Source organism: Macaca nemestrina, chromosome 8 (genome assembly GCF_043159975.1).
Source record: "Macaca nemestrina isolate mMacNem1 chromosome 8, mMacNem.hap1, whole genome shotgun sequence".
NCBI lineage: Eukaryota > Metazoa > Chordata > Mammalia > Primates > Cercopithecidae > Macaca > Macaca nemestrina.
In genome coordinates this window covers 116440240-116456855 of record NC_092132.1, presented here as the reverse complement: position 1 = coordinate 116456855, position 16616 = coordinate 116440240, and the positions used below count along the sequence as shown (strand labels likewise).

At 46.0% G+C, this 16616-nt stretch overlaps 1 protein-coding gene across 2 annotated transcripts in view; it reads right to left on the bottom strand.

Moving 5' to 3' along the window:
* Positions 1-4528: 4528 nt before the first annotated feature.
* Positions 4529-16616, bottom strand: part of LOC105476578 (RAB11 family interacting protein 1) — a 42370-nt gene continuing 30282 nt past the window's right edge. For both annotated transcript variants that reach the window (XM_011732666.2, XM_011732667.2), the window contains one exon: positions 4529-8724. In XM_011732666.2, the coding sequence (XP_011730968.2) occupies positions 8506-8724 (219 nt within the window). In that variant the 3' untranslated portion in view covers positions 4529-8505. The remainder of the gene's footprint in view (positions 8725-16616) is intronic.

Below are 16616 nucleotides of genomic sequence, written 5' to 3'. Positions count from 1 at the left end.
CCTCCCCAGGACCCACTTCTCGGCTTCCCCTCACCAGACTCCCACCAGATCCCTGCTGGACCATGGTGGTGGCCTTTCTGGCCCTGCCGGGGACTGGGAGCAGGGAGGGGAGGGGCAGCTGATGGGCTTGAGGTGGGCAGGCAGCCTGTGGTCTCTGGGTGCAGCCTGGTCTGGCCAAGAGGCCTCCTCAGGGCCCACCCCTGCCCTGCTATAGGCCTCTATATAATTTTTTTTTTCCCCCGAGATGGAAGTTTCATCGTGTCACCCAGACTGGAGTGCAGTGGCACAATCTTGGCTCACTGCAACCTCCGCCTCCTGGTCCTAGGTTCCACCGATTTTCCTGCCTCTGCCTCCCGAGTACCTGGGATTACAGGTGCCTGCCACCATGCCTGGCTTTTTTTTTTTTTTGAGACGGAGTCTCGCTCTGTCGCCCAGGCTAGGGTGCAGTGGCGCCATCTCGGCTCACTGCAAGCTCCGCCTCCTGGGTTCACGCCATTCTCCTGCCTCGGCCTCCCGAGTAGCTGGAACTACAGGTGCCCACCACCACGCCCAGCTAATTTTTTTGTATTTTAAGTAGAGACGGGGTTTCACTGTGTTAGCCAGGATGGTCTCGATCTCCTGACCTGGTGATCCGCCTGTCTTGGCCTCCCAAAGTGCGAGGATTATAGACATGAGCCAAGGTGCCCGGCCTAATTTTCGTATTTTTAGTAAAGTTGGGGTTTCACCATGTTGGCCAGGCTGGTCTTGAACACCTGACCTCAGGTGATCTGCCCACCTTGGCCTCCCAAAGTGTTGGAATTGCACATGTGAGCCACTGCGCCCAGCCCTCCGTATAATTTGTATGTGTCATGAAATACTGTTGTTTTGGTTCTTTTCTTTATTTTTTGGAGATAGGGTCTTACTCTGTCACCCAGGCTCCCTGAAGCCTTAAACTCCTGGGCTCATGCAGTCCTCCCTACTTGGCCTCCCAAGAAGCTGGGACTAGAGATGTGCACCATGCCTAGCTTATTCATTTTTTATTCTTTATTTTGTAGAGATGGTGGTGGGGCGGCAGGGGAGTCTCACTGTGTTGCCCAGGCTGGACTCAAACTCCTGGGCTCACAGTATCATGCCTCAGCTTCTGAGGTGCTGGGATTACAGGTGTGAGCTTCTGCACCCAGCTGACTTTTTTTGAAGCATTAAAAAAAAAAAAAAAGTAAAAACCATTCTTGAAGGTTATACAAAAACAGGAAGCAGGCTGTAGTTGGCTGACCCGTTCTAGGCCTGCAAGTCAGACAGGTTATAAGATCAAATCCTCTCTTAACAACTCACAGTGTGACTTAGGCAAATGACAGTGCTGCCGCCTCTCTGGGTCTGTTTGCTCAGCTGCACAATGGAGACATTATTGACCTGGATGAGAATTATTAAAAACAGTACATCTCGCTGCTTTAAGAAGCAGGCCTTCCTTTTGCAATCAGGATTTAGCCTGAAGTGAGCGGTCCATAAGGACAGAGGCAGCTTTTTCTCAACTCTGTGAGAGCCATATCATGTCCCCAAGGCGACTCTCCCAGGCTCAAAACACAGGTATCTGTGTAAAACAGAAAGTCAAAAGGCCAAGTAAGGACATAACCCCTCAGGAGGCTTTTTGGCATTGGAAAACCCTGCCCTCAAAGGGCTCAAGGAAGCCAGTTTCGAGTCAGAAGTGATAGTTCATGACGTCCCAGTAGGGGAAAACTGCAGGGCCCAAAAGCTGACACCCGCAGAGCAGCCCAGGGGGCAGGCTGCCTTTGTTGAGACTGGGTCCAAGGGCTAAAGGAGGCTGTTGTGCTGACCACTGGCCCCAGTTAAAGAATGGTAACCACGCCTGGCAAGTGACTGTTTTCCTGGTTGGGGGTGGGCAGGGTGTTCCCCGGCAAGTCCCCACTCTGATCCACAGGTGGCTACGATTGTAACCTGGGCCGGAAGGGACCTAGATTGTCTTTGTGACTGCTGTAGCTTTTTTTTTTCTTTTTTTTTTTTGCCAAGGGGAATTGTTAGCCAGGAGAAGTTCTCCTGGGAATTCTATCAGTCCTTGTTGCAGAACACACATAGCTGCCCGCTACCAAAAGGCATGGAGATACGTTCAAAACAGTACAGACGGTGTGATCCTATCTTCCTTGTAAGGTGTGGCTGTTTATATGAGAGGAAAAAATCCCAGGACAAGTCAAAACTACAGTGGTTACCTCTTGGTAGTGGGGAAATTAGGACTTTTTTCTTTTCCAAGAACAAACATGTTATGATGTTACTTAGAAAAATCTAGAGTGAGGGCTGGGAGCCGTGGCTCATGCCTGTAGTCCCAGCACTTTGGGAGGCAGAGGCAGGTGGATTGCCTGAGGTCAGGAGTTCGAGACCAGCCTGGCCAGCATGGTGAAACCCCGTCTCTACTAAAAATGGAAAAATTAGCCAGGCATGGTGGCGGGTGCCTGTAATTCCAGCCACTCAGGAGGCTGAGGCAGGAAAATCGCTTGAACCTGGGGGGCGGGGGTTGCAGTGAGCTGAGATTGCGACATTGCACACCAGATTGGGCAACAAGAGTGAGACTTCGTCTCAAAAACAGAAAAAAAAAGAAAAAGAAAAAAAGGAGGCCGGGCGCGGTGGCTCAAGCCTGTAATCCCAGCACTTTGGGAGGCCGAGACGGGCGGATCACAAGGTCAGGAGATCGAGACCATCCTGGCTAACATGGTGAAACCCCGTCTCTACTAAAAATACAAAAAACTAGCCGGGCGAGGTGGCGGGCGCCTGTAGTCCCAGCTACTTGGGAGGCTGAGGCAGGAGAATGGCGTAAACCCGGGAGGCGGAGCTTGCAGTGAGCTGAGATCCGGCCACTGCACTCCAGCCTGGGCGACAGAGCGAGACTCTGTCTCAAAAAAAAAAAAAAAAAAAAGAAAAAAAAAAAAAGAAAAAAAGGAAAATCTAGAGTGAGTCAGCAGACGGGAGTGGAGGAGGGGAACAGTGTCTATTGCTCCTCCAGAATGGAGCACAAGGGAATTCAGGTCACCTAAGAACAACTGGGGCCACCTAGCCGAGTGGCTGGCCGCCTCTAGACCTTTGGGGCTTGACTTCGCCTCAGAATTCTGGATTTGGGAAAGTTCGCCTTTTATGTTGTTCATATATCCTGTAATTATTTCCCTTATTTTCTCTTTTTTTTTTTGAGATGGAGTCTGGCTCTGTCACCCAGGCTGGCATGCAATGGCATGATCTTGGCTGACTGCAACCTCTGCCTCCTGGTTTCAAGTGATTCTCCTGCCTCAGCCTCCCAAGTAGCTGGGATTATAGGCATGCACCACCATGCCCGGCTAATTTTTGTATTTTTAATAGAGACAGGGTTTCACCATGTTGGCCAGGCTGGTCTTGAACTCCTAACCTCCGGTGATCCATCCACCTCAGCCTCCCAAAGTGCTGGGATTACAGGAGTGAGCCACCGTGCCAGGCCTGGTTATTTATTTATTTATTTATTTATTTATTTATTTATTTGTTTATTTATTTTATTTTTTTTAACTTTCCATTACTAGCTACTGGGCTAAGGGGACTCAAGAGAAAAGATGGTTGTGTCTCCCTCCTTGGGCCGGAATTTGAAAAATACAATTGCCTGGCTCTGAGGGCTAGGTTTGGTGGCAGTAGCAGGAATCAAACAGAGAGAACTCCAAAGCAAGGGGGATAAATCTGAGAGAGAAAAGTTGGGGTCATTTGTGTAATTAAACTTTCCTTCCTTGAAGACCTTCCGTTTAGAGGGCTGTTTTATTAAGAGATTTAATAAATAAAATAACATGTATTAAGTCTCTTCATGTCACTACACATGGCGATCGATGTCCACTTGGAATCACCAGGCCTCTCCACCAAAACCAGGGAGGCCTTCAGGGAAGCTCCCCTATCCCAGCCCAGGAGTCTCACAGGCACCGCCTGCCTCTGTCCTACAATGTGACTCATCTCTAACAGCAAAAGCATTGCCTCTATTCCAAGAGGTCTGGGACCTTGGAGTGTGGACCACGTGCACTGCTTGCGGGGCAGGCACACCTCTCACCTCCTTGGGAAGGGCCTGGGGTTTGGCGAGATGAGCTCCAGGAGACTCCTGTGCATCCCTAATACCCTGTGTTCACACATGGACCAACTAAGTCAACTGAACAAGGACCTGGTTCCCAGATGGGGCAGTTGAGCCCAGCCTGAATTCAACTCATGCCTGCAAAGTGAAGATATTACTCTGTGGGAACCTGTGTGTGTGGTGGGGGTGGGAACTGAGGAAAGACCCTGTCCATATGCTCAGCCAAGAGTACTGGCTGCAAAGGAAAAGGGGGCAACACGTTCCAACTCAGTTTCTCTGGCCAGTGCCATGGTACTTCAGGCCAAGGTGAAGGGTGCATCCGAAGGGACCAGACATGTCCATCCTCTCTGAGAAAAAGGACCTTGGGACTCCTGGGCACCAGGCAAGATGGCAGCAGCAGAAATCCCAGTGAGAGACCCTCATGGGATGAGAAACATCCCCCGACCCCCACCAAGAGAGGTTTTCCAGGAAGACAGAATAAATTTTTATTGCACCCATACCAAACTACAGACACAAATCTTTGAAAGGTAGTACCATTTCATTTAGTGTTGTAGGAAATGTTGGGTTACTTCTTAAAAATGAAACCAAAGAAATTCAAAAGTCTCAAAGAAAGAAAGCAGGAAATAATTCTATAATCCAAAAACATTGGGCGATCCTTCAGTTGGAGGAAGGGGGCGTCAGTTAAGTAGCTCACACAGTAGATATGGAGACACCACGGAGTTAAGTTTGGTGGATACTAGGAATTAAGTTCTCTACCTAAGGCAATTAATTTTTCAGTCGTGAGAGGTTATTATTAGTTCTAGAAAAAGAAAAAAGTTGACTGGGAGAAGGGACCCAGGAAGGAAGAATGGCGTGTCATTTAACATTAAATTGCCTCTCCAGTATATGGCTGAGCATCATGGACCTTCCTCCCTCTCTGCCCCATTGAGTTCCCACTGTTAGCAAAACTGAGAAGCACACGCCTGTGTCTTCTTCATACAGGCATGTGCACACACACCTGTATCTCCTTCATACAGGCATGTGCAGAGCCGTCACCAATCGGGGCCCACAGCTGTTCAGTATGGCAAAGGGCAGGCTTGCTCCTTCATCCACTCTGCTGCCTTGATGAGGTGAACACACTGGAATAAGATGGAGGGCAGGATACCTGCCAAAGCCTGAGGAATGAGATGATCTGAAACAATCGGGCAAATGCTGGACATTTCAAAAAGCTGACCTCTAACTGCAGTTTATGGGTATAGAATTTGATGCTTCCTTCAAGTCCTAACTGCTCTTTCTGAGGCAGCCAGGCTAGGCCAAGAATGAGCTGCTCCAGTTTCTCCAGAGCACAGCTGCCTCCCAGGGCCTGTCAGCATCTGCAGCAGTTGGAAGGAGGTCCCACCTCTTCTGAGATACAGTCCATTTGTAGGATTCTCCAGTGCTCTAATTCACTAATGTCTGCTAATGGCTCAGAACAGGCTAAAGTTTCTACCAGATAACCCCTCCCCCAAAACTGAGTCCTCAGGGACAGTTGTTGACTGAATGATCTCCAGGTTATCTACTTTGGGAGGTGCAGAAATGCTATAAATTGAATTTTTTCTCAGCAGCAGCAGAAGCCAGGCACTCTTGAGTCAATTGTCCTTCATTGTCCAGAGCTCCCAAGTGGCATTTCAGAGCACAGGAATTCACTCCTCCACCCAGATGTCCCTCTCATATGGACTGAGTCAAACACCCCAGGTCCTAGCAGCAGACATCTCCAAACCAACATCCTTATGAACACTGCAGGTCTCTACTCCAGCTCTCCAATGAAAGAAGAACCACGCAGAGCACAACTGCACCCAGTGCATTTGGGCTATCACAGTAAAAATACATTTATATCAAGTAAAAAACATAATGCAGGACAAATATATACATGTACACTTCCTTTCTTTCTTTTTCTTTTTTTTTTTTTTTTTGAGACAGAATCTCACCTGTTGCCCAGGCTGGAGCACAATGGTGTGATCTCGGCTCACTGCAACCTCCGCCTCCCTCGCTCAAGCGATTCTTGTGCCTCAGCCTCCCAAGTAGCTGAGATTACAGGTGGCTGCCACTACACCCAGCTAATTTCTATATTTTTAGTAGAGATGGGGTTTTGCCATGTTGACCAGGCTGGTGTCGAACTCCTGACCTCAAGTGATTCACCTGCCTCGGTCTCCTGGGATTACAGGCATGAGCCACTGCGTCCAGCCATACGTGTACATTTTCAGAGTTCAAGTGAATATACAGTTTTCTTTATAAGTATGTAAATAAATTTCATAACACTACAAAAATACAAGTCATCTGAGAAGTTTACAGTGTTACAGTGATCCCAGTACTGTAGGAGAGAAATGAAATAGCTGTAGATAATTAAAAGCTAATTAGATAAATCAAGTTACAGTATCATCCTTCAGATTAAAGTGCTCTGATACAACCAATGCCACAGCAAACAAAATCCTGGAAAGGGATTGCACTGCCAATGATTTTGCCTTTTAACCTCAGTGTAACAAGGACATACATAAAAGTGATTCTCGATTTAATAACTGCTAGCATCTCCACCCCTGCCCACGCTATTGGCCTGTGACATTCTTCCCCTAGGAGAGATGTCAAGGTTAGAGAGATTCTATCATAGCCAGGAGAAAAAATGAGCAATACCGGAAACATACTAATTCCAGTCTTAAGTGAGTAACAACAAAATTACCTGAAAAATCTGAACTGGTGCTTTTAGCTAAGAAGGAAGCAAGTGTCCTAGTTTAAAAAAAAAAAAAAAAAAAAGTCTATAAATCTAGTTTTAAAAATACAAATTCAAAAATAAGTATCATCTTCTTGCTCTGCACAATTTTATAACAAGGGGGTAAAATACTGGTGAGTCTATTCATGAGGGAAAATGGAAAAAAATGCAACCATTTGAAGGCTGAGGCATTTCTGTTTTCTACTGACTTTGCACTTTTATTAACTACATTAAGCCCTTCACTACAATTTCCCCAGTATCCCAGAAATAATTTGGGTTTCCTTTTGGGCAGGCAGAGAAAGTGTTCAAAGGACAGACATGCAGATGCAGTTCAATCCCTTTGTGGTCCAGTCCGTGGTCTCCTGTCCCCTGCACAGTGAAGGAGCTTTTTTCTTTCTATTTTTTTTTTAAGACGGAATCTTAAAAAAATTGCCCAGGCTCTTTAAGAGTCTTAAAAAACCTCTTGCCCAGGCTGGAGTGCAGTGGCATGATCTTGGCTCACTGCAGCCTCCATCTCCCAAGTTCAAGTGATTCTTCTGCCTCAGCCTCCCAAGTAGCCGGGATTACAGGCACGCACCACCACACCAAGCTAATTTTTGTATTTTTAGTAGAGACGGGGTTTCGCCATGTTGGTTAGGTTGGTCTCGAACTCCTCACCTCAAGTGATCCACCCTCCTCGGCCTTGCAAGGTGCTGGGATTACAGGCATGAGCCACTGCGCCTGGCCTGAGGGGGCTTCCTCATCCTGGGGAGTTGGTGGACCCTGTCTCTGCCCCTCACAAGGAGTGTTGCTGAGGAAACCAGGGCACCGAGCAAAGGCACAGGGGGAAAAGGCCAAGCAATCCTATTGACATCATTCCACACCTGCCAGAACTGTATTAGCGAGTGCGTGGACCACCCAAGCAAAGCGCTGAACAGGCTGATCTAGCCAGCAGGAACCTGGCTGTCATAAGAAGAGGGGCTTTTACCAAGTTCCTCAAATTGAATAAAGAGTAATTCTTTTAATTCCTGAATTCTACTTTTCCAATCTCCAGTAAAAGGGCCCTGGATCTAAGCAGAACATATTTTAAGGCTAGAGAGTAGTAGAAGTTGATGTTTAGAAAAGGCCACTTGTTCAAAATCCGAAAGGCACACTCAGAGGCTTATTCTAAACACCCCTGCTCCCATCAAAAAACAAGACCCAAGTTTGAGAAGCTGGGTAGGTTTACATGGTATCAAAATTTAACATCTGCAGCCAAAAGCCACACCTGAGCTACTCAAAAGCCAAGAAAGTATGTGTATGTAACACAGCACCAATGGCATGGTCCTTTTTTCATTTAAAGCTTTCTCAGGTAAGCTTTAAGAGCTGGAGGATACATATTGAAAAAAATCTCAGTATGAAAGAAAGAAAACCCCAGTGTTAAAATACATGAATATCTCCTGTGCCATCTGAATCTCTGGCTTAGGATCAGATCTTATGACCACGTCTCTGGTGGGCATAAAATATTTACAACCTAGTTAAAGGCACAGTGGCATTTAAAAATAAAGCCCTGGGAATGTATAGTAAAAGATTCATTGTAATCATTAACCTGGCTTCCATTGGTAGAATTCACTCTTGCCAGATAACATGTGAGGGAGACGGTGATTCGGAGTCTGCTGGCTGGTTATCAGGCAGGGCGAGTCCTTGACCCCTAGAGCAGGTGAAGGTGAAGTCACAAAAACGTCTCGGGGTTTTTTTTCCTGCTGATTTACATCTTTCCTGCTTTTTTGCCAACCTGAGTCGGGATGCGGAGGATATTGGGGGTTTCTTCCATGACTCGGACAAGCAGGTTGTCAATGTAGTCTTCCAGCTCTCGGACCTGGAACTCCTTCTTGCTTATCGTTTCCTTCTGTTTGAGGACCAGCTGGATGAGCTCATCATGGGTCAGCTGTGCGTACGCAAATGCAGGGTCTGAGGGGCTGTATTTCTTTGGAGAGGGGGAGAAAGTTGGGAAAAAGGAGTTATAAAATCAGCACAGAAATCTAAAACCTAAAAGAAGTGCAAAGGAGGAAAAAGTGACTAGTGATCTGGGTTTCTTGGGAATCCATTTTCTTTCCTTTTTTTTTTTTGAGACTGAGTCTCACCCTGTCACCCACCCTAGAGTGCAATGGCATGATCTCGGCTCACTGAAACCTCCGCTTCCTGGGTTCAGGTGATTCTCCCACCTCAGCCTCCTGAGTAGCTAGGACTATAGACACGTGCCACCATGCCTGGCTAAATTTTGTGGGGTTTTTTTAGCAGGCACAAGGTTTCACCATGTTGGCCAGGCTGGTCTTGAACTCCTGACCCCAGGTGATCTGCCCGCCTCAGCCTCCCAAAGTGCTGGGATTACAAGGATGAGCCACCGTGCCCAGCCAGGGAATCCATTTTCAGTTTATGGTGAAAACAGGTTGTTGACTGATGAAGTTTTCTGGAAAGGGCCAGATAGCACATATTTGAGTCTTTGCAGGTCACAGATGGCCTTTGTTAATATATTCTTCCTTGTTTTTTTTTTTTATTTGTTTTGTTTTATTTTGTTGTATGACCTTTCAAAAATGTAAAAACCATACTTGGCTCACAGGTCGAGGACCTCTGGACTTGACTCTGGGTTTGGATTTTAAGCAATGCCATCATGGGAGGACTCAGTTCTCCAAATGAGTGCTCACTCCTCTGGGAACACTAGGAGCTCACATGACCAAACATCAGTGCAGAGCTGGAGACGACTCCCAAGCCAGAGGGGGCCCAGGAAGACATAGCTGTGACAGCAGGTGCAGGGGGCAAGGGCTCTCCTTCCAGGGCAGCAGGTCGAGGTCCAGCCCAACTGTCTGCTCCTGCCAAAGCTGTGCTCAGAAGGACTCGGTGAGCAGGTGGATGCAGAGGACACCCAGGGACTCCAGTTCACATCACTTCATACTTGAGAAATATGCCGAGTCAGAGCCAGGTGCCATCATGCCCCGTCCTCACCCGTGGACATCTAGGCACGCCCTTGGGTACACAGCGGCCTGTCCCAGAGCTGAGTGTTCTGCTCCTGAGGAGAGCACACACCCTGTGGAGTCACTGTGCTTTATCAGCATTTGTGATCTGGGGCCCCTGCCAGCCCAAGCAGCCTGAACCAGGAGGACACGCAAGATAAAGCTTAAATGAAAAGTCACACGCTGTGCAAGTCCCCAGTAAGGAAAAAAAAAGTGACTTTTCCTGAAATCTGTAGCCTGAGATTTACATGTTTAAAGAATCAAGATGATTTTGCTGGCAGAGTTCTGAGGCAGGAATAGCTTTATCGCCCTGAGGGTCTAACGGTCTCACTGTCTACCAGGAAGGCCAAGAGACTACCTTCTCCAAGAAGAATCAACACTCGCTCCTCAGTGACATGATAGAAGCCCCAGTTCAGTCCAGTGACGCAAACTGCCTGGACACGAGCCAGAAGTCAAAGGAGGGATCCCAGCCCTCCCATCCTGGCCAGGAACAAAAGCACGATGATGGCGGTACTAACTTAGACACACAACACCAATGTTTCCATAGACAGAGTGAGTTCAACCCCATACAGGCTGCACATTCAGAGGCGAGACACTGGACTGCTTTTCCAAAACCTGCTTCTCCCCTAATCTTTGTTTTTTAAAACTTTGAAGGCATGCATTCATAGCGCACCTTCTCTGGACCTCAGTCACTGTAGATATGACTTCCAAAACAATATTTCATTGAAAAGTTGCATGTCTGGAAAAAAGCCCTAGAGATTGGTTGTACAACAATGTGAATGTACATAATGCCCTTTTTTTCCCCCCCATAGAGACAGGGTCTCGCTATGTTGCCTAGCCTGGTCTCAAACCCAAGCTCAAGTGATCCTCCCACCATGGCCTCCCAAAGTGCTGTGATTACAGGCATGAGCCTCCACACCCAGCCTTACATTTTATATCAAGAAGAAAGAGTCACCTTTGTAAATCATGGCAAAGAGTATGTCCTCAAGGGATTTTAGATTATACTTCTGTCATATAAGGATCTTATTTATTTATTTTTATTTATTTATTTTTTTTTAAAGTCGCAATACATAAGATATTCTGCATGGAATTTGAAAGAGAGAGGGATACAGAGGCTGACACCTGTAGGGTGTCCTATAATTAATTCCAACACCTAACATTTGGGTCTCTTTATTTTTCCTGGGATTCTTTTTCTTTCTTTTTTTGAGACAGTCTCACTGTGACGCCCAGGCTGGAGTGCAGTGACACGATCTCGGCTCACTGCAACCTCTGCCTCTCAGGTTCAAGTGATTCTCCTGCCTCAGCCTCCCAAGTAGCTGGGATTACAGGCACCTGCCACCACACCCAGCTAATTTTTGTATTTTTAGTAGAGATAGGGTTCTACCATGTTGACCAGGCTGGTCTTGAACTCCTGACCTCAAGTGATCCTCCTGCCTCAGTCACCCAAAGTGCTGGGATTACAGGCATGAACCACTGAGCCTGGCCTTCCTGGGGTTCTTGATGATATGTTTTATAATGTCAGCCTCATACAAAGTAATAGTTTTACAGCTTTGTACTATTTAGTAAGCATTTTTTCCATCATAACATTTTAGCAAAACTTGCTTTTCTAGTGGATGCTTAAAATCCCATTATATTTTAACTATTCCTCTATTGCTGGATATTTATGTTGTTTTCAATTTGTACAATTATATATAACATTTTAATCAAAATGCATGAACATAAATCTTTGGCCATATCTCTAAGTACTGATAAATGCCTAGAATTGAAAATGTGTACACACTTAAGGTACTTCATACGAACCATCAAACAGCTATTTAATTTGGATTATGTAATTCAAAGGGAAAAAGGATATAAAGGACTTTAAAATCATTAGAAGAGCCTAGTTTTGCGATATTAAAAAATTATAAAACAGGGCCAGGCATGGTGGCTCACATCTGTAATCCTAGCACTTTGGGAGGCTGAAGCAGGTGGATCATGAGGTCAGGAGTTCGAGACCAACCTGGCCAACATGGTGAAACCTCATCTCTACTAAAAATACAAAAAATTATCCAGGCATGGTGGCGGGCACCTGTAGTCCCAGCTACTCAGGAGGCTTAGGCAGAAGAATCGCTTGAACCCGGGAGGCGGAGGTTGCAGTGAGCCAAGATCGTGCCACTGCACTTGAGTATGGGCAACAGTGCAAGATCCTGCCTCAAAAAAAAAAAAAAAAAAATCATAAAATAATCCAGCATCATAAAAAGTGAGTAATGGCCTTGAAGAAAAAGCACAGAGAAAATACCCACAAATGCAAGAAAGAATGGTGCCCATTGTCATGTATTTCTCACCAGGATTCTTACCCTGGACTTTTCCTTTTACGTAGTTGTAATAATGACATACATTCAAATGTGCATCCAACTTTTTCCATATCACAGATGATTTTTGGATCTAGTTGGCTTTATTTTAAAATGGAAATGTTAAAGCCACCTGGGTAAATAAGACACTCTCAGTTATAAATCATCTATAAAGGATGGAGGCCCTAAAACAACAACCAAGAAAAGAAAAAAAAATCACTGTAGTAATGATCCAGCTAGCTTTTCATAACTTTAGCTATGCAATTTCTTTCCCTTAAACCTCTCTTACTTTGCAACATTCCAAAGAGTAGGTATCTTTATAAATACTGTCTTATCCCTTAACACAAAACATCTATCATGCGGCAGGCCAATAGCAGAGTCTCCAGGAAATGTCCCGTATTTACCCAGAATGTTTACTAGGCATGGTCCAGAACCAAGAGATGTGTTGCAGGCAGGCAGCAGGGCGGCAGTCAGGCTTACAAATCATGAGCAAAATAAGCAGCAGTTGCCTTTGTTTTGAGCTAAGTTATTCTCTTAGGGCCAGGAGATAAGCCATTGAATTAAATGAGCTTTGAAGAGGAAATAAAATGGTAGCCAAAGGTCTTGCTAACTTCCCAGAAACAAGGTGTTTGTTTCTCTTTGGAGCCACACTGCATTCCAGTGTGTAGTAAAAGGAAGATGGATGGGAAGCTGCTGAGTGACTCTAATGTTCATTGCTGTCCTTTTATCCCATTTCCTGATAAATATCATTAACTCCAGGAAGACAAGTGCTGCCTCTTCTATCTGCAACAACCACACAGAAGCCAGGCAAGCTGGTTCACATATTGTACATTTTTAGGCTAGGGCTGAAATGTAGTAGGTACACAGTTCTGGCTGTGGCTGATAATTTTGAGACCAATGCTTACCACCTGCCCTGTCAATGTGTTCTACAAAGAAAGAGTGGGGGCCAAGCACAGTGGCTCACACCTGTAATCCCAACACTTTGGGAGGCCAAGGCGGGTGGATCACCTGAGGTCAGGAGTTCGAGACCAGCCTGACCGACATGGTAGAACCCCATCTCTACCAAAAATACAAAAAAATTAGCTGGGTGTGGTGGTGCATGCCTGTAATCCCAGCTACTTGGGAGGCTGAGGTTTAAGAATTGCTTGAACCTGGGGGGTGGAGGTTGCAGTGAGCTGAGATCGCACCATTGCACTCCAGCCTGGTCAACCAGAGCGAAAATCCATCAAAAAAAAAAAAGGAAGGAAGGAAGGGAGGGAGGGAGGGAGGGAGGGAGGGAAGGAAGAAAAGGAAGGAAGGAAGGAAAAAAAAAAAGTGGGGCAAGAAAGAAGATGCTAACTTGTTTTCAGCAATCATCAGTTAGGATTACTTGGCTTCTTTTACCAAAAACTTGGACCTCCAGCTTCCTGTGAACCTTTATCCCAGCTCTTACTGGTAGATGTGCAATGAAGCCAGAGGGAATAACAAGTACCCAGCACTTGAAAAACACTTTCAGCCAAGCATGGTGGCGCATCTGTAGTCCTGGCTACTTGGGAGGCTGAGGTAGGAGGATCACTTGAGCCCAGGAGTTCGGGGATGCGATAAGCTATGATTGCACGTATGAATAGCCATTACCCGCCAGCCTAGGCAACAGAGCAAGACCCCATCTCCATTAAAAAATAAAACAAAGCTAGGCATGATGGCTCATCCCTATAATCCCAGCACTTTTGGAGGCCAGGGCTGGTGGATCACCTGAGGTCAGGAGTTCGAGACCAGCCTGGCTAACATGGCAAAACCCCATCTCTACTAAAAATACAAAAATTAGCTAGGCATGGTGGCAGGCGCTTATAATCCCAGCTACTCTGGAGGCTGAGATAGGAGAATTGCTTGAACCCGGGAGGTGGAGGTTGCGGTGAGCCAAGATGGCGCCATTGCACTCCATCTTAGGTGACGAGAGCAAAACTCCATCTCAAAAAAAACAAAAAAAACAAAAAAGAAAACTATTCAATATCCAGAGTCCCTGGGACTGTAAAATCTATGATGGAATGAAATTTTAGCTGCTCTGAACTAAAATAAAAATAAAGTGTATTTCTATAGACTGCAGTTCCTAGTGTCAGTTGGGAAGTCCCTCTCTACATATTTGAAATACAACATATCCTGCCCACTAAAGGTCACCAATCCCTCAGTAAATCATTCTCTTCTAGTCCAGATAATGAGTTGAAGACCAGGGATTCGCAGCAAGGCAGTATTCTAAATCCTTGATTCTAGAGCCAGAAAGGGCAGGATGAAGACACTCCCAGGCAGAGTTCATCTGGGAGGCTGGTTTTCTTTTGTGGGGAGTTGTTTTTTAATATGAGCCCATACTTTTCAAAGAGAAGAGACCCTCCAAATGAGCAAGATACTTCCTGGAAATTTAGCTTAAGGAAATCATCTAAAAGAGGAGAAAAAGTTCCATATAGAAAATTATTGACTATAGTGTTAATTCATACTGAAAAACAGAAAACAGGCTGGGCATTGTGCCTCACACCTGTATCCCAGCACTTTGGGAGCCCGAAGCAGGTGGATCACTTGAGCCCAGGAGTTCAAGACGAGCCTGAGCAACATGGTGAAACCCCATCTCTACAAAAAATACATAAATTAGGCCGGGCGCGGTGGCTCACGCTTGTAATCCCACCACTTTGGGAGGCCGAGGCAGGCAGATCACGAGGTCAGGAGATCGAGACCATCCTGGCTAACATGGTAAAACCCCATCTCTACTAAAAAAAATACAAAAAATTAGCTGGGCGTGGTAGCAGGCGCCTGTAGTCCCAGCTACTTGGGAGGCTGAAGCAGGAGAATGGCGTGAACCCGGGAGGCGGAGCTTGCAGTAAGCAGAGACCACGGGCCACTGCATTCCAGCCTGAGCGACAAAGCGAGACTCCGTCTCAAAAAAAAAAAACAAAAAACATAAATTAGCCAGGCGTGGTGGCGCTCGCCTGTAGTCCCAGCTACTTGGAAGGCTGAGGTAGGAGGTTTGATTGGGCCCAGGTGGTCGAGGCTATGATGAGCCGTGATCATGCCACTCCATTCCAGCTTGGGCAACAGAGTGAGATCCTGTATCAAAAAAAAATTTCCTGATTTTGATGAATCTCCTTACTGTTAGAAATATTTAGGGGTAAAAGGAGCATGAGGTAGGCTGGGCGCAGGGGCTCATCCCTGTAATTGCAGCACTTTGGAGGGCCAACACAGGCGGATCACCTGAGGCCAGGAGTTCGAGATCAGTGTGGCCAACATAGCAAAACCCTGTCTCTACTAAAAATACAAAAATTAGCTGGGCATAGTGGCGCATACCTATAGTCCCAGCTACTCAGGAGGCTGAGGCAGGAGAATTGCTCAAACCCAGGATGGGGAGGTTGCAGTGAGCCAAGATTACACCACTGCACTCCAGCTTGGGTGACAGAATGAGATTCCATCTCAAAAAAAAAAAAAAAAGTTCCCTGATTTTGATAAATGTCCTTATTGTTAGGAATTACACAGTTAAGTATTTAGGGTTAAAAGGAACATGAGGTACACAACTTACTTCCAAATGATTTAAAAAAAAAAATTATGCATACATCTGCATGTGTATATTCAGAAAGAGAGAAGGTCAGGCAGAGGAAGAGAGGATGAGACTGATTGGCAAATGTGGTCAAATGTTAACCACTAACAAACTGGGAGGAAGGGTTTACAGGAGCTCTTTGTACTGTTCTTGCAACTTTTTTTTAACATTTGAAATTATTCCAAATAAAGTTACCAGAAAAGTATATCTATGCAATGATTGCAATTATCAGAATTTTACATTCTTGCCAAAGGAAAGGAAACAAGAGGGAAAAAGAAAATACCTGACCTGAATGGGCCAGATTGTGGGTGACATTTTCTTCTCATTAAAAAGAAGCGCCAGGCTGGGTGTGGTGGCTCACGCCTGTAACCCCAGCACTTTGGGAGGCCAAGGTGGGAGGATCACTTGAGCCCAGGATTTCAAGACCAGCCTAGGCAACATAGCAAGACCCCATCTCTATTAAGAAGGAAAATGTTTAAATAATTTTTTTTTTTTTTTAAATTTTTTGAGACGGAGTCTAGCTCTGTTGCCCAGGCTGGAGTGCAGTGGCCGGATCTCAGCTCATTGCAAGCTCTGCCTCCCGGGTTTACGCCATTCTCCTGCCTCAGCCTCCTGAGTAGCTGGGACTACAGGTGCCCGCCACCCCGCCCGGCTAGTTTTTTGTATTTTTTAGTAGAGACGGGGTTTCACCGTGTTAGCCAGGATGGTCTCGATCTCCTGACCTCGTGATCCACCCGTCTCGGCCTCCCAAAGTGCTGGGATTACAGGCTTGAGCCACCGCGCCTGGCCAATAATTTTTTTAAAAAAGAAGGACCTGCGTCAATCATGTTGCTTGAGACAAAAAAAAAATTAACAATAACTAAACAAGTAAACAAGTATAAGGGAATAAAGTAATTGTCCAGTGGAATGTCTGGGGGCTTCCAAAGTTTACTTAAAGACTCCAGATGTATGACTAAGTGGTTCCTGGCACCACCAGCTGCCC